Source organism: Garra rufa, chromosome 14 (genome assembly GCF_049309525.1).
Source record: "Garra rufa chromosome 14, GarRuf1.0, whole genome shotgun sequence".
Classification (NCBI taxonomy): domain Eukaryota; kingdom Metazoa; phylum Chordata; class Actinopteri; order Cypriniformes; family Cyprinidae; genus Garra; species Garra rufa.
The window spans coordinates 8,611,395-8,629,937 of NC_133374.1; the positions used below are offsets into that span (position 1 = coordinate 8,611,395).

The following is an 18,543-nucleotide window of genomic DNA, read 5'->3' on the forward strand; positions in this document are numbered from 1 at the left end:
ATTTCATTTGTTTACTTTGGACTGCCCTCCTGGATTTTGACCCCACGCCTGTTTACTGGATTACGCTCTTGGATTATCTTTGCTGTTGTTGTTTGCTGGTGTTTTCGACCCTGTCTGTCTGACTACGATCTGCTTAATAAAGCCTTGCATTTGGATCCTCACTCTTGGTCGTCCCGTTTGTGACAGAATACTTCGCCACACCCGGATCCAGCGGCTTTATTCACCACCAGCATCACAACATGGACCCAGTCGAACAACTTCTGCTCCTCCGTCAAGAAGATCGCCCCATTGAGGAATATGTTCTTCAATTTCGTAAGTTTGCCCTTCAAGTATCATTTTATGATGAAGTGTGGCTGAAGGACTTATTCCGCTTTGGACTCAACGAACCCACTAAATCGCAGTTGCCTGGGGGGGAATTTAAATGTTCAATGGAGGACTTTATGAACTATGCTTTGTTGTTATGTGGCTCCCCGCTTACTGTGGGAGTACTCAAAGGGTCACAACAAAAGATGTCTGCCAGCTTAAAGCCTCAGCACAAGATGTCTGCTAGCCCAGAGCCTCAGCATAAGATGTCTGCCAGCTTAAAGCCACAGCACAAGATGTCTGCTAGCCCAGAGCCTCAGCACAAGATGTCTGCCAGCTTAAAGCCACAGCACAAGATGTCTGCTAGCCCAGAGCCTCAGCACAAGATGTCTGCCAGCCTAGAGCTACAGCACAAGATGGCCACCAACCCAAAGCCTGTTCACAAGATGGCTACCTTTCATGAACCTGTTCACAAGATGGCTACCTTTCCTGAACCTGCTCACAAAATGGCTGCCTTTCCAGAATCTGCTTTCGGAATGACTATTCTTCCTGAGTCCGCGTTCAAGATGGTCACCCAATTGGACTCAGCTCACCAGAAATCTACCACGTCTGACCTCTCTCGCAAGATGGCTGCCACCCCAAGGCCCGATCACAAGATGGCCGCCATCCCCAAGCCTGTTCACAAGATGGCTGCCACCCCAAGGCCCGATCACAAGATGGCCGCCATCCCCAAGTCTGTTCACAAGATGGCTGCCACCCCCAAGCCTGTTCACAAGATGGCCGCCATCCCCGAACCTGATCACAAGATGGCTGCTGTTCCTGAGCCAATTCCCAAGATGGCCGCCCTTCCCGAGTCTGTTCACAAGAAGGCCACCGTCCCAAAGCCCGTTCACAAGATGGCTCCCGTTCCTGAGTTCCTGGTCAAGATGGCCGCCACGCCAGAGCCTGCTGCAAATATGGCCGCCACGCCAGAGCCTGCTGCAAAAATGGCTGCCACGCCAGAGCCTGCTGCAAAGATGGCCGCCACGCCAGAGCCTGCTGCAAAGATGGCCGCCACACCAGAGCTACCACACAAGATGGCCGCCTCGCCAGAGCCTGCACCCAAGATGGCCGCCTCGCCAGAGCCTGCACCCAAGATGGCCGCCACGCCAGAGCCTGCACCCAAGACGGCCGCCACGCCAGACCCACGTCAGGCCATAATCCTGATGCCAACGCCTGCTAATGCTACGTCAGCCAAGCCAGCGCCTGCTCACGCCACATCAGCCAAGCCAGCGCCTGCTAACACCACATCAGCCGAGCCAGCATCTGCTAACGCCACGTCAACCAAACCATCGCCTGTTAACGCCATGTCTGCTGCTCCTGTACAGTCAAGTCACGACACAGCTCCTGTTCTTGTCAAGTCAAGTCACATCGTGGCTGCTGCCTCTGCAAGGTCAAGTCAAGTTACAGCTAATGCTCCTGTCAAGTCAAGTCAAGTTACAGCAGTTGTTCCTCCTGAGCCAAGTCAAGCAGCACTTCCTGAGTCAAGTCAAACAGCACTTCCTGAACCAAATCAAGCAGCACTTCCTGAACCAAATCAAGCAGCACCTCCTGAGCCAAGTCAAGCAGCACATCCTGAGTCAAGGCAAGACACCCCAACACTTCCAGAATATAAGCAAGTTACCACAGCGCTTACAGAGTCACATCAAGACACAGCAGTACCTCCTGAATCATGTCCAGCCGCCGCTGTCCCAGCAGAACCAACTCAAGTCACAACCACTCCCTCAAAGCCATGTCAAGTCACAGCTGCTCCTGTCACGCCAAATCAAGTCACAGCTGCTCCTGTCACGCCAAATCAAGTCACAGCTGCTCCTGTCACGCCAAGTCAAGTCACAGCTGCTCCTGTCACGCCAAGTCAAGTCACAGCTGCTCCTGTCACGCCAAGTCAAGTCACAGCTGCTCCTGTTACGCCGAGTCAAGTTACAGTTGTTCCTCTCACGCCAAGCCAAGTCACAGCTGTTCCTGTCATCCCAAGTCAAGTCACTGCTATTCCTGTCACGCCCAATCAAGTCACAGCAGTTCCTTCCAGGCCAAGTCACGTCTCGCCCGAACATCCAGAGCCGGGACATGTTTCGTCTGATCTGCCAGAGCCTTCGCTCCCAAGCCACGCAGAGCCAACGCTCCCAAGCCACGCAGAGCCAACGCTCCCAAGCCATGCAGAGCTAACGCTCCCAAGCCATGCAGAGCCAACGCTCCCAAGCCATGCAGAGCCAACACTCCCACGTCACGCAGAGCCAACGCTCCCAAGCCTCACGCCCACTGACCCGGAGGGCATTCCTCTGCCAACTGCGCTACCTGCTATGGCAATCGCCATTTTGAGTGTGTGGGCTGTACACTGCGCCCCAGTGCCCTCTTCTGCCCATGAGTCCGCCCACAAGTTTGCTCTGGAGACCTCATCTACACGCATGTCCGCTGCGCCTATACCTCTTTCGGAGGTGGCGTACATAGCGGAACTTCACGCTCTGCCCGCACCGCCAAGACTTCACGCTCTGCCCGCACCGCCAAGGCTTCACGCTCTGCCTGCACCACCTATGCCCCCTGCTCTGCCAGCTCCGCCAGGGTTCCCTGCTCTACCTGCTCCGCCAAGGCTCCTTGCTCTGCCTGTTCTGCCAAGATTCCGTGCTCTGTCTGTTCCGCCAAGATTCCGTGCTCTGTCTGCTCCGCCAGGACTCCCTGCTCTGCCTGCGCCGCCAAGGCTTCACACTGTGCCTGCACCGCCTAGGCTCCCTGTCGTCTCTGACACGACCACGAAAGCCATTCCTGAAGTTCTCGTCTGCCTAGTCACGACTATGGAGGCCACCTTCCCCCATGAACTCTCTACCTCTCTCCTTGCTCTGTCTGCCTCCTCTGTCTCTGCTCTCCCCAGGTCCCAGTCCATGATGCGGCCTCCTGTTCCGCCCTGGAGGGCTCCTGCGCCTCCTGTTCCGCCCTGGAGGGCTCCTGCGCCTCCTGCTCCGCCCTGGAGGGCTCCTGCGCCTCCTGTTCCGCCCTGGAGGGCTCCTGCGCCTCCTGCTCCGCCCTGGAGGGCGCCTGCTCCGCCCTGGAGGGCTCCTGCGCCTCCTGTTCCACCCTGGAGGGCTCCTGCGCCTCCTGCTCCGCCCTGGAGGGCGCCTGCTCCGCCCTGGAGGGCTCCTGCGCCTCCTGTTCCACCCTGGAGGGCTGTTACGCCTCCTGCTCCGCCTTGGAGGGCTGTTAAGCCTCTTGCTCTGCCTCCAGCTCCGCCCTGGAGGGCTTCTACGCCTCCTGCTCTGCCCCGGAGGGTCGTTAAGCCTCCTGCTCCGCCCCGGAGGGCCGCTCCACCTCCTGCTCCGCCCTGGAGGGCTCCTAAGCCTCTTGCTCCACCTCAGAGGACTGCTCTGCCTCCAGCTCTGCTCTGGAGGGCCTTTGCCCAACCTGTTCTGCCTCAGTCTCCTGGCCCCCCCACCGCTCCCCTGGACTGTTTTTTCCTGTTGTTTTTTGGAGCGTCTGGAAGCCGCTCCTTGGGGGGGGGCTATGTCACACCAGGCCAGCAGAGGGAGCCTTGCCCCTCACAGACTGTTGCTGCTCCCTCTGCTGCTTCACTGGTTACTTCCTGTTTGTCTACAATAAAAGCCAGCTCAACACACTTAAACACCGCGAAGTATTGTTTTGCTCCAGTGGACTCTACCAAGCGTTTTCCATTGCTCTCAGGTTTCCTAGTCTCCTTGTTGTTCCCTAGCCATAGTTCTGTTTTTGTTTTCTCAGTCTTAGCTATAGTTTTCTAGTTTCTTGTTTTCATTTCATTTGTTTACTTTGGACTGCCCTCCTGGATTTTGACCCCACGCCTGTTTACTGGATTACGCTCTTGGATTATCTTTGCTGTTGTTGTTTGCTGGTGTTTTCGACCCTGTCTGTCTGACTACGATCTGCTTAATAAAGCCTTGCATTTGGATCCTCACTCTTGGTCGTCCCGTTTGTGACATAAAATAACATTTTATTTTTTTTATTTTTTTTATTTTTACAAACAGGGCTGTAAATTTGATCTGCACAATCAAAGTGACCTGAGAAATGTTATTTTATTTCATTTTTGAAAATAGGGCTGTAAATTTGAGCTGCACAATCAAAATAACATTTTATTTATTTATTTATTTTTTTAATTTATAAAAAAAACAGGGTGGTATACTTGAGCTGCACAATTAAAATCAACATAGGATATTTTACTATTATTATTATTATTATTTTTTTTTTTAAACAAGGTTGTAAACTTGAGTTGCACAGTCAAATAAACAGAGTATTTTTATTTTATTTGTTTTTAGAAATGAGGCAGAAACTAAAACAAAAATTAAAAAAAGAATTGGAAAAAACATTTTTTTTTTTCATTTGAACTCAAATGTGAATGATTGACGATGAACGAAGCGTGTATGAACTTTTGTTGCATAAAAACAGGTTTTATATTGTGAAAAAGCTCGATTTTTTTCTATAGAAATGTACCAACAGCCATTATTGTAGTAGTAGGGAGGTTTATGAGATAAAATGAGTAGTATTTAATATTTGTTTGGTCATCAAGTCCTTACTTTACAAAGTACTTTGCATTTGTGTAAAACTTCTTATGAGAACCAAACGATGGCGTGCACCTTTAAGAAGACCTCACTGGCTGATCTCCGTAAGGTACTCGGGATATTTTTGCTGAACAAACCGAAAAAACGTTAAGAAAAACAAACCAAAGTGGTAACCAGCACTTAGCCGAAACCACTGATCCTTTCTTAGCGATCGCGCTGTAACTTAATGTCCTGATATATCACTTTACCCGCGGTGCTGCCAAGACTCAGTATTGGCCTTAAGAATAAATAATACATTTGTACTGGCAGTTCACCGCAGTCCCTGATCTCCAGACCCGCGTCTCCAGAGTCTCCTGACGGGAAACCAGAACACGGTCCGAGCAGAGCCGGATTAACCCGCTCCCCCGCTGCTACAACCCGCACGCTCTACTTTTGTGTATGTATTTATGTTCGTTTTATGTGGATTTATGAAGATGTGTTTGGTGTTTATGACTTTGGCTCCCAGAAAACCAAAACTCGTACAGTATCTGTATGTGAGACGATGGAAGCGGCACACACGGGCTAGATAACTACTCCAGCTGTTGGGTTGTCTTGGCACGCATCCCGCTCCCATCTTTCACACGCGCACACATTTATTTCTGCTCTTTACTCTTGGTTTATTTTTTTCTCTCTCAACCTTTATTTTATTTTATTTTATTTTATTATTTCCAACCTTATTTATTTACTTACTTACTTTCTTACTTTTATTTATTTATTTATTTTATTTCCAACCTTATTTACTTACTTACTTTTTATTTTTAATTCCCAACCTTATTTATTTACTTACTTTTATTTTATTATTCCCAACCTTCCTTACTTACTTATGTTTATTTATTTTATTTTATATTATTATTTCATTTCCAACCTTATTTATTTACTTACTTTTATTTTATTTTTATTTAAATTGTTAAATAAAATTAAAAAAATTAATTTGATTTTGATTTCATTTCCAATCTGGAAATGAAATAAAATAAAATGACTTTTATTTATTTTATTTTATTATTTCCAACCTTATTTATTTACTTACTTACTTTCTTACTTTTATTTATTTATTTATTTTGTTATTACTTTTTTTATTAATCCCAACCTTATTTACTTGCTTTCTTACTTTTATTTATTTATTTTATTTCCAACCTTATTTTTATTTACTTTTATTTTATGTGGAATGTTAATACCTCTCCTAAATATTTATTAGCTATTTTTATTTATTCCCAACCTTATTTATTCATTTACTTACTTACTTACTTAAAAAATAAAAATAAAAAATAAAATAAAATAAAATCTACTTTTGTATACTTTTTTATGTTTGTTTTATGTTGATTTATGAAGATGCGTTTGGCTGTTTATGGCTTTGGCTCCCAGAAAACCAAAACGCATACAGTATCTGTATGTAAGGCGATGGAAGCGGCACACACGGGCTAGATAACTACTCCAGCTGTTGGCTTTCTTGGCAAGCATCCCGCTCCAATCTTTCACACACGCACACATTTATTCCTGCTTGTTACTCTTGGTTGCAAATATGCGGAGCTGGTTGCCCAAAGCTTGTAGCATCTAATCCTTTTGTCTGATTTTGCCCTTTTGTTTATGTGTGAAAATCAGATTGTTTACGTATGCAAGCAAATCGCAATTTTGGTGCAAAGCATAAGAATAGAGCTCAGAATCAAGCCAATAAACAATATGGTTTTATCCCAAACAAAAGAAAACCCAACACTAGTAGTTCTGACCCGTGTCTACACCATTATCTAACCGCAGAGGACAACTTGTAGAGCAGTATGTGGTGTGTTTTGTGTGTAAGTGTGTGTTTCTGAAGACCTCGGGCTTATGTTACGGCCCTTGGGGTTCCATGCCCCTCTGTGTGCGCTCTGGAGGTCGTCCCGCTCACCGTGCCCCGAGCAATGTCTGCATGTGGTGTTTCTGCTTCGTTTTGGAAGAGAATAGCTGGAACAGACAGTGTTACGCCTGTGCATTTGCACTGACATGAGCTTTCATTTGCTCAGCTCTAGTTTTTTTTAACCAATCATGCATTTGTCCCACCACTAATTTTGCAAGTAGAAACCGAAGAGCTCTAACAAAAGCCCAAATGTAGCCGCAAAATTTATTTGGTTTATTGTTGATTAAGGTTTCCCACAATGCATCCTGTTTTAAACATGAGGAATGCTAATACCGCTCCTAAATATTTGTTGGCTTTTACTGTTTTTATTGTTTTATGTTTTTAAAATAATGTTTTAAAATAATGAAATTAAAATATATATTTTTCTTATGTATATTATTTGTTTTTCTTATTTATTTCTTCATAACTTTATTAATTTATTTACTTATTTTACTTTTTTATTCCTAACTTTATTTTTTATTTCATTTTATTTTATTTTCCACCCTTTATTTATTTACTTGGTTTATTTTTTTATTCCCAACTTTATTTTTTATTTTATTTTCCATCCTTTTATTTATTCCCAACCTTATTTATCTATTTTATTTTCCCCCTTTATTTATTTATGTACTTACTTATTTTATTTTTATTCCCAACTTTATTTTTTATTTTATTTTATTTCCCACCCTTTTACTTATTTATTTTTACTTGTTTTATTTTTATTATTCCCTTATTTATTTATTTATTTATTTATTTTATTCCCAACCTTATTAATTTTATTTTTTATGTATATATTTATTTACTTACTTATTTTATTATTATTATTATTATTTTATGTTATTCCCAACCTTATTTTATTTTCCACCCTTTTTTATTTGCTTACTTATTTAATTATTTTTATTTTATTCCCAACCTCTTTTATGTATATATTTATTTACTTACTTATTTTATTCCCAACCTTATTTTATTTTATTCCCAAACCTTTAATACATTTTTTTTACGTATATATTTTTTTAAATTTATTTATTTATATACTTTATATGCTTTATATTTTCCCCAACCTTATTTATTTATTTGCTTGCTTGCTTATTTTTTATTTTCCCACCCTTATTTATTTATTTGCATATTTCCTTCCTTCCTTATATATATATAAAAAAAAAAGTAAATAAGGTTGGGAATAAAACAAATTAAATTAAATTAAATTAAATTAAATTAAATTAAATTAAATTAAATTAAATTAAATTAAATTAAATTAAATTAAATTAAATTAAATTAAATTAAATTAAATTAAATTAAATTAAATTAAACTCCCAACCTTATTTATTCATTTATTTAGACTTGCTTACCTGCTTTTGTTATATTTTGTAAATTCTATTTATTTATTTATTCAAATTTTATTTTATTTTGTTTTGTGCTTTTTGGACAATTTACTGACATCTTGATATTTCCATCCAGCATTTCTGTGAAATACCCCAACATGTGAAACCTCAAAAGTGTGACTTCCTAAGCTTGTATTAATTATTTTTGTCTAGAGATTTGAGGTGGCTGTATTATTTGGCCTTTTAGGGGTCCTGTTTTCCTTCGATTTTCGATAAGACTCATTTAACTCTTGCCGTCCACTAATTTAACCTGTCGTTCGTTGCTCTCCGCTGTGTCAGTTTACCCACGTAGCTACATGAGGACCTGTCAAACGCTCTGCTGCACTTCTCCTGACAGAAAAAACCCTCCACCCAAAGCACCACCAGCACTCAAGTGGGCTGATATGACTTGTTTGGACAGTATATTTGAAAGCGTTGTGTTGTTATTACTACAATGTTTGCTCACCCCCCTCGCCGCCAGTGCAACCCTGTTGTTTGATGACGATTACGAACGCACACCCCGCGGCGCTTCTGTTAATGACAGCGGACGCTGAGCACTGTGGGAAATGTGACAAAGGCTTGATCAAACTAATAGTTACTTCGTGTTGTATTTGCCTCAGAGGTTAAAAGAAAAAAGCGTGAAGAAGTGTGTTTCCAAAAACAAGCTAGTTGTATGTGATAAATGATGTAGTGATGTTTCTTTTAGCTCTTTTAAAGGGGAACTGCACCCAAAAATGAAAATTTTAATATTATTTTGAAACTCAACTGCATCCAAACAACCACAGAAGAAAGACAGTGTTCTGGTTTGGAATGACAGGTAAATAATGGCCGCATTTTCCATTTAAATAAGCTACATTTGTTTTATTTTATGCCCAATCTTATGTATTTATTTTATTTTATTGTATTGTATTATTTAATTTAATTTTATTCTATTCTCAAGCTTTTGCATTTATTTAATTTAATTCCCAACCTTTTTTATTCTTATGTATTTTATTTTATTTTGTTTTATTCCCAACTGTATGTATTTATTTTAATTTTTGTTTCCAATTTTATTTAATTTAAATTGTATTGTAAATTTATTTCCAACCTTTTTTTATTTTATTTTATTCTTAACCTTTTTATATTATTTTCTTATTTTATTCTATTCTCAAGCTTTTGCATTTATTTAATTCCCAACCTTTTTTTATTTTATTTATTCCCCAAATTTTATGTATTTATTTGATTTAATTATATTATTTAATTTTATTTTATTCTATTCCCAAACTTTTGCATTTATTTAATTTAATTCCCAACCTTTATTTTTTTTATTCTATTTTATTCCCAATCTTATGTAATTATTTTATGTAATTTTATGATTTTATTTAATTGTATTTTTTTTCTCAAGCTTTTGCATTTATTTAATTTAAATCCCAACTTTTTTTATTTTATTTTGTTTTATTCCCAACCATATGTATTTATTTATTTATTTTATTCTCAACATTATGTATTTAATTTAATTTGATTTAATTTCCCCCTTTTTATTTATTTTATTTTATTCTATTTTCAAACTTATTAATTTATTTTATTTTATTATTTATTTAATTTAATTTCCCCCTTTTTATTTTATTTTATTCTCAACATTTTTTATTTTATTTTATTTTATTTTATTTTATTTTATTTTATTTTATTTTATTTTATCTCTCAAGCCACACCAAACCTGTATGAACACAGAATATATTTTGAAAGTCAATGGATTCCATACAACCACAGAAGTAAATGATGGCCGCATTTTCATTTCTATCCATTTAAATGAGCTACACTTTCCCAGAATTCATTGCTGCACCCTAAACATGACCCTAAACGTGAGTTGGTAACCTCCTGCCGTTCTTCAAGTAGCTCCAAACAGCTCTGAGCATGTTAATAAACAGGTACGGTGAATAGCCTCTCTGTCTCTTGTGCTTTTTAGGGCCCGCCGTTCCGAACGAGGCTGGGGCTCCTATCAATAGCTGTTTCCTTTCAGGTCCTCTTCCACTAGACTTGATGAATTAGCCCTTTTCTTAGTCCGCCACCCTAAAATAACAGGTCACTAAAACGTGACAAGGACTATTAATCAAGCTAAACCTTTTCCATTGGATTCCAACTGCACTCGTTCGGCATCTCCAGTGACTTGTTAAATGTTTTCATAATTGTTGCCGGTTAGGCCACATTTCAATCCCTGACGCCCACCGAAACCATGTTTCAAATATATTTGTTTATTGATAGTAGCGTCATTGTTTAAATCTCTTGATTGGAGCTTCCTTTTTTCCTCTTGTAATCCTTTCTTGCTGAAACCGGCAAAAGTCTTCCAAGTTTGGTCCTAATGTACATTTTTTCTCTATGTTAACACTCTTCAACGCTCCCAAACTGAAGTTTTTCCCAACCTTATGTATTTAGTTATTTACTTAATTTAATGTAATTTAATTTAATTGTATTATTTTATTCCCAACCTTATTTTATTTTATTTTATTTCCAACCATATGTATTTTATTTATTTTATTTAATTTTATTTGTAATTATTCCGAAACTTATTTTATTCCCAACCTTATGTATTATATTTTATTTCCAACCTTATTTAATTTAATGTAATTTTATTTTATTCCCAACCAAATGTATTTAGTTATCTACTTTATTTAATTTAATTTAATTGTATTATTTTATTCACAACCTTATGTATTTTATTTTCAAAATGTATGTTTTTTATTTAATTTAATATTTTATTTTATTTACAACCTTATGTTTTTTATTTTATTTTATTTTATTACATTACATTACATTTCAAACCAGAAAAAGTCTTCCAACTTTGGTCCTAATATATGTTTTAAATTTTATTTTATTTTATTTTATTTTATTTTATTTTATTTTAACCAGCAAACATCTTACAACTTTGGTCCTAATGTATGTTTTTATTTTATTTTATTTTATTTTGAACCAGCAAAGGTCTCTAAACTTTCCTCCTAATGTACATTTTTTCTCTATGTTACTCTTTAGCACTCCCAAATGACTTATAAGACCCTCTAAATCACCCAACTGAAGTACACTACATGTCCTGTATGGTGTCCGCCACCCCTAAAAAAACAGGTCACTAGGTAATTGAATAGTTAAGGCAGGACTTGTCCTTCATCAGCGCCAAGCAAAGCATATGGCAGTAAAATCATGCTCCTGCTGTTTCATTTCCACAGGCCCCCTGAAGACTAACAGACCGTGGAGGGGTTGAAAAGAAGCCTTTATTTCCAAGCACACATCAGAGAACTGCCTGCGTTTTGACGTTGCGATAGGCGAGATTTGATCTGAAATGGCACTGTCAGTGTTCGTCCGTTGCCATTCGCGTACGGTCTGTTTATTTCCGCGTAGCTGAAGCACACGCCACTGTTTACCCCGTCGCCAGATGCCGAATACACTCTCACACATGCTCAATAGAAGTTTTCGATATTGCTTTAAGATCCCACCCTGCGTCCCATCTCCTCCGAGACACCTTATCCACACACACACACACACACACACACAAGCAGACCTTGACCGTGCCGCCACATGGGTGCAGGAGCAGGGGGTTAACGCACCGTAGCTGGGGGCCTTCCTTTGAAGTGGAGACTCACCAGGAGAGCAGTATCAGCTGCGGAGAGTCCAAGAGTTGTAAACCCCAGCGGACGCCGCCGCTTCAGGCAGGGTTGATGCACTAGCGGGTTTGCATCCCCCATCTACTCTCAGCTCTCTGCTGCTAATGAGAGCGGCGTATCGATCCGCTCTTTCAGACTCTAGGCAGGTGTAGTATGTCCTCGCTAAAGCGTGCATTTCCAGCGGCAACTTCTGGGCCTCGACGGCCCCGGAAACCCTACAGACAGCGGAAAGGTTTCGAGCATCAGGCAGTGATGAATGAGGCTTTGGTGGATCATAATGGAGGGTGGAAGTAAATGAGAGATGATTGTCCTGTAGCAAGGAGTTGATATATTTATATTTGCTTGAAGTCAGAGTCAAATGTCATTTGTTGCTGTAATTTGACTGAAACTGTATATTCAACTTGAAAGAATAAATGTTGGGCTTGTGGTTGCCTATTGGGAAGTGATTAGATTGTGAAAATGTGCATTACTAACCAGGATGGAGCCAGACGGAATGTTAGTTTGAACAAAATTAATGGCTGAATTGCTAAATGGTATTGGCCGATAGCCTGTGCGACTTTGTGACATCAACCAAATGCAAAGCCATTTTACAGGAAAGCAAGTTATTACATTTGTGGTGGAAAATGATGAAGATATATTTTCTTGGAAATGTTGTGCACTTGTGAATCATTCGCAACAAGAACAGGAGAATCCATTAGGAAAGAAAACGTAGTTGGGTGGATATTTAATTGGGTGTGTGTATTTCCTTGTTTTATTTTATTTTTGATTACCTTACCTTAAAAGAAAACAGTTGGTGGATATTTAATTGGGTGTGTGTATTTATTTTTAGTTTAGTTTATTGGGCATGTGTATTTCCTATATTTAATTTTATTTTGTTTTTGATTACCTTAAAAATATATTTTCTTGGAAATGTTGTGCACTTATGAATCATTCACAGTTGGGTGGATATTTAATTGTGGATGTGTGTTTATTTTATTTTAATGGGTAGTTCCATTATTTTATTTATATTTTATTTTCATCATTTTTCAGGGTGTGTATATAAAATATAAAATTAATATTTTATTTTCAATTTTTATTTTCAATTATTTTACAACACTTAAGTTTAAAGCACTAAAAGTTTTAATAACACTGTTAAATATAATGTTGCAAATTTTAAAAAATAATTCGCAATTTTAAGTTTATATTAAGATTGAGTTTACAGTACAGACAAATTATAGTTTTCAGTATTATATTTGTATTTATTAATACAAAATAGTAAATTAAATTGATTAAATAATAGTAATAGTTATTTTAAAGTTAAGTTTTATTATTCAATGAAAACAAATGTATTTATTTATTTACTAATTAATTTTAATCTGGTCCATATTTATAAATAACAATGGTATATATCAAACATACCCATGGTATTTTCAATTGACAGTGTCATTATTCCATGGTACCACCACAGTAGCCTTCATAACTTGCAGACGTACACATAAACGTTTTTCTGGCAATTTCGTTCAGTTCTCTATTCTTCAGTTCTGTTTCCTTTAGCGGGTGGTCTGTAGTGTTGGATAACCAGCGACTGGCACGACTCCAGCTCCAGTCTGACCTGCACTGGCGCGCTGACCCAGGGTGCGGAGAGCGTTCTAAATGAGGTCTCGCTCTAATTTGTCATCCCTCCATTTTTGTATTATGCTTAGCAGGCACCATGTGGACAGATGATCTGGAGGAGAGGGAATGTGCGGGTTCACATCTGGGAACGATTGCGTTTCGCATACGCACATTGTTCATGTGGAATTGTTCTCGCAAAACCTGACGTCCACGTTTTCCGTTTTTCTGTTACTCCAAATATTCTCACGATTCCGTAATTTCGTCCTGGTGACATTTCATCTCGATTGGACAGATGCAGGAAGTTATGGATTGTTTGGATGCAGTGATGAAAACGTGATGGTGTTCGCAGTTCCTTTTCATTTCTAGAGCTGAAATCCCCATGTTTTGAATCCTACAAACCTGAATAGTTTCTTTTTGCTGGATAAGATAGTGGAGAACTATTCTAGCTGTGGTTAGGTAGCCTGGTGTGGACAAACCAGCAAACCAGCATCCAAAAACGCAACATATGCTAGTCTTTTCAGCTTGATAATGTTTAGTAAGCTTTTATGCATGGTGATTATAATAGACGTTTATGCTTATGTAACTGCTGTATTTCAGTCATTCCCGATGGTTTCTCTTCAAGGGTGAGTGGATTCCCAGTGGAAAAGGCCCACAATCCTGTTCTTGACAAATCTTTGCACGTCTTTGCCAGCTCTGGGTTTTTGAAGTGCTTTTTTTAGCAAATCTCCAGTTCCCCAATGGCTCCAGTTGAAGACTCCAGAAACCCTCAGTGGTGGCTCAGCAAAATCCATTTCATTTCCGGCCAGCAGAGCTTGTACTATCTTCCCTCTGTAGTCGGCGTGTGGTATTAAATATTCATTTCATTAATGTTGGGGCGAATCAACGCAAATCTCATTTTAATTTGACATTGCCGCATCTGTTTCCAATTTCCATGAAGCAGAAAGTTCTGCAAAATTATAGAAACGGAACTACTTTTGAGTTGGATGTGAGGATTTGGATGGCAGTGAAGAGTGAAGAACGTAGTTTTTGTACTGACTTGAAACTGTTTATGCGTAGATCAATCAGTAGAATTTGATATGAAATCCAGATAATTTTAAACAGGTATGACCTATATTTAATACTTTGTGGCGGTGATTGTTTATTTATTTATTTTAGAGATGATTATTTATTTATTTATTTATTTTAGAGGCGATTATTTGTTTATTTTAATTTTTTTATTTTTTTTTATTAATAAAATGTATTAATTATTAATATATTTCATTATTATTTTTATTGCTATTATTATTTAATCTTTAAAAACACACAAAAAAATGAACAACACTGTTGAATATAATGTAGTAATTTTTTAATTTTTAATTTTTTTTGTAATTTTTTTTTTTAAATATTGCATTTTTGTCATTTAAGAATTTAATTGATAGTTTTCAGTATTTTATTTGTATTTATTCATACAAAATACTAAATTCAAGTAAATTAATAATAATAATAATAATAATAACAATAATAAAATCATTGTAACAATATAAAAAGTTATATTGTTTTATTATTTAGAAAAATATGTATGTATTGATTGAAATTTATAAAAATAATAATAATTAATGTATAATTTATTTTATTAATTAATTAATTTTATTAAGTTAAAAGGTTTTATTATTCAATGAATTATTTATAAAATAACATTTTTTATTAATATATTTTATTATTGTTCTGATTACTTTCTGATTACATTGTCTACAGCACACTTACATTTAATCTTTAAAAACAAAAACATTTAATAACACTGTTGAATATAAAGTTGCACATTTTTTTACATTTAATCTGTAAAAACACAAAAACATTTAATAACACTGTTGAATATAAAGTTGCACATTTTAAAAATTTGTATTTTTAAATGTATAATATTAATATGGATTAATATTGAGTTTACAGTACTTGTAGTGTTCAAAACAATTGACAGTTTTTAATTTTTTTTTTGCATTTATTCTTACAAAATACTAAATCCGATTGAATTAAAAATAATAATAATAAACAATAATACAAGATTTGTAACAATATAAAAAAGACAGTTTGTTTTATTATTAAAAAAATTATTTATTTATTTATTTATTAGTATAGTAGTATAGAATTTTTATATTAGTCATTTATTGCTTATTGGCCATAACAGTATTAATTGAAATGTATAATAATAATAATAATAAAAAACAATTCTAGTTTTATTAAAAGTTAAATTGTTTTTTATTCAATGAAAAGTTATTATTTATTTATTTATAGTAGTGTAGAATAGTAGTAAAGAATTTTATTATCGACCATTTTTATTATTTACTTTTATAAAAGGTTAAATTGTTTTATTATACAATGAAAATTTGATTTATTTATTTTATTTATTGACAAAAATATTTAAGAATTAATTAAATGTATATTGATTTATTGACAAAAGTAGTATATAATTGTATTATAGCCATTTATTGCTTATCAGCCATAACAATAATTATCAGTGAGTCACAAATCTACCCGTGTCTTATTTATTTATTTTTATTTTGGGATGCATAACTAGCATGATTTGACCTAAAGAAAAAACATGTTTTTTGAGATAGGATTTTTTTTTGGAAATTGAGATTTCAGTCTTGGATCCACAAGTATACCACAAGTTTTGAGCAATCAAGTGGTTGTGGTTGTTTTTTAATGCAGTTACATCGAATAGTTGCTCTCGGGCTTCAAAAAGGATGCAAAACAGCATGAAAAGTATCATAAATGTAATCATGACTTGTGTAGCATAATCCAAGTTTTCAGTAGACGTTCTTCAAAAATCTATCATTTGTCTTTCACAGACAAAAGAAGGTTATATTACTTATTTTGAGTTAACTGTCTCTTTAAAGTGAAGCGCTTGGCTTCTCTCTCTCCTGCCATCACTCTCTCTGTCACACTTCAGTGGTTTATATCATTTCCAGGACTCTATTCCCATTCTGTAGACACATGTTCAGAACTTGACTTATGTACACACACACACAACTTTCCCCACAAGGCCCTGTTAGTAAGTGAGCACGTTATCAAGTTTCTCAGCTCAGGGTGCAAATCAAGCGTGGGTTGGTTTCGCACAACTGTGCAAACTCAATCCAAGTTTGTTGGTCCGCTGCGAAAACCAGAATCCCAGAGCTGATCCGCGGACAGCAAACACAGTTCGCATTAGACGCTGACCATCATCTCTCTCTCCACCGGCCAGTGATCTTCTGCTGTAGCCTACATGTGTGTCTTTCCTCTATAGATGGCCTAATTATGCCGGTTCGAGGAAAACGAGATGCCTGTTGAAATCCTTGGCTGGAAGGAATGATATGCTTGAGAGATTGTTACAGATAAATGACGGAAAAAGAGAGAGGGCGAGAGAAGGAGAAGAAATGATTTCCATTTCTTTCAGCGAGTCGCCTCCTCTCTGACTTTTCAGTAGGGTAAAGAGGGACTTTTACCTGCCGTGACATTACAAGCAGTAGAAACTGGAATCATATGGCCAATTAAGTGCTTAAAGTCTTAAAGGAATTCAGAGGCAGTCAGGAGTTCAGGTTACCTTGAGCATCTCGCTTTGATGTAGCGCTGAGGTTAATCGTGCCGACAGGAACACGTTCAGGGGCGTGAGAGCTGAAAGAAGTTTGCATTTTGTCGGCTTACACGTACCTGGAATGAAAAGATGAAATGAAAATACTGATATGAGCTTATTTCTGAAATATTTGAAGTCTTGAATGAACTGTGTTAGCTAGATGTAAATAAATAATAATCAATAGTCAAACGTTTTTGGAAAGAATTATTTTCTGCTCAGCAAGCTTGTATTTATTTGATCCAAAAGCACGGCAAAAGCAGTAATATTGTAAAATATTTTTTACTATTTAAAATAACTGCTTTCTATTTAAATATATTTTAATATGTAGTTTATTCCTGTGATTTAAAAGCTGAATTTTTAGCATCATTACACCAGTCTTCAGTGTCACATGATCCTTCAGAAATCATTCTAATATGCTGATTTGCTGTTGAAACATTTATTATTATTAATTTTGTATATAATTATCAATATTTAAAACAGTTGAGTACATTTTTTCAGGATTCTTTGATGAATAGAAAGATCCAAATTTCAGTATTTATCTGAAATAAAAAGCTGTTGTAACATTATACACTAGGCTATATCATTCAAAACGAGTCAGTATAAGGGAAGAGATTATAGAAATTATTACTTTTATTTAGCAAGGATGCTTTAAATTGATCAGAAGTGATGATAAAGGCATGTATAATTGTTCAAAATATGTCTATTTCAGATAAATGCTGTTCTTCTGAACTTTCTATGCATCGAAGAAACCTAAAACAGATAATTTTGACCCATACAATATTGTTGGCTATTGCTACGAGTACATGTGCTACTTATGACTGGTTTTGTGGTCCAGGGTCACATATAGCAAATGTGGTCCATTTTGATTTCATGTTGACTTTAAATTACTGTTCAGGTTGGCAGCTGACTGGGTTTTGGAAAATATCTCTTTTCAAATTTTTTTTGTTTCACCACATGTGCTTTTCTCATGTCATGTGTATATAATTTAAACCATCAGACTACTCTAATGTGCTGCTGTACAGTATCTACACTGACACTGAAAGGAATGCTGTCTTAGATTAATGGAAACACTTCAAGTGAATCCATCAGAAGGCTAACAGGGTTGCTTAGTCTCTCGAATACAGAGCATTTGTGTGAGCAGATATTAGACATTATTGCACACTTGAGCAGCGGTTTAGATGAATGCTCAATCTTCACTGCTCACTTGTGTCCGACATTAATATCACTTACATGCAGGAAGAGCACTTTATGCTTCAAACCCTCCTTTGTGCCTTTTTAGCTAATGTAAACAGAAGTTTTAGGTTTAATCGTTGCGTGTTTGAAAGAGATTAGAGGTGGTTTGCGCTGGGCAAGAGTAGAAAAATGTTCCTTGCGTGGTTTCTTATTGGTTTTCTTGTAAAAGTGATTTATTGATAGAAATGCTGTTCATCTTTCTAATCTTTTTTTTTTTCTCTTTTTCTCAGTTCTTCGAGATGATTTCCGACAGAACCCTGTGGACGTGATGGTGGCGGCAGGCGAGCCAGCGGTCATGGAGTGTCAGCCGCCCCGAGGGCACCCAGAACCCACTATTTCCTGGAAGAAAGATGGAGTCACCATAGATGACAGAGAT

The 18,543-nt window shown here is 37.2% G+C and overlaps 1 protein-coding gene across 1 annotated transcript in view; it reads left to right on the forward strand.

Annotated features, from left to right (window-relative positions):
- Positions 1–18,543, forward strand: part of robo1 (roundabout, axon guidance receptor, homolog 1 (Drosophila)) — a 352,432-nt gene that overhangs the window by 290,340 nt on the left and 43,549 nt on the right. Inside the window, exon 5 of the mRNA XM_073818325.1 lies at positions 18,398–18,540. Within this exon, the coding sequence (XP_073674426.1) occupies positions 18,398–18,540 (143 nt within the window). The remainder of the gene's footprint in view (positions 1–18,397; positions 18,541–18,543) is intronic.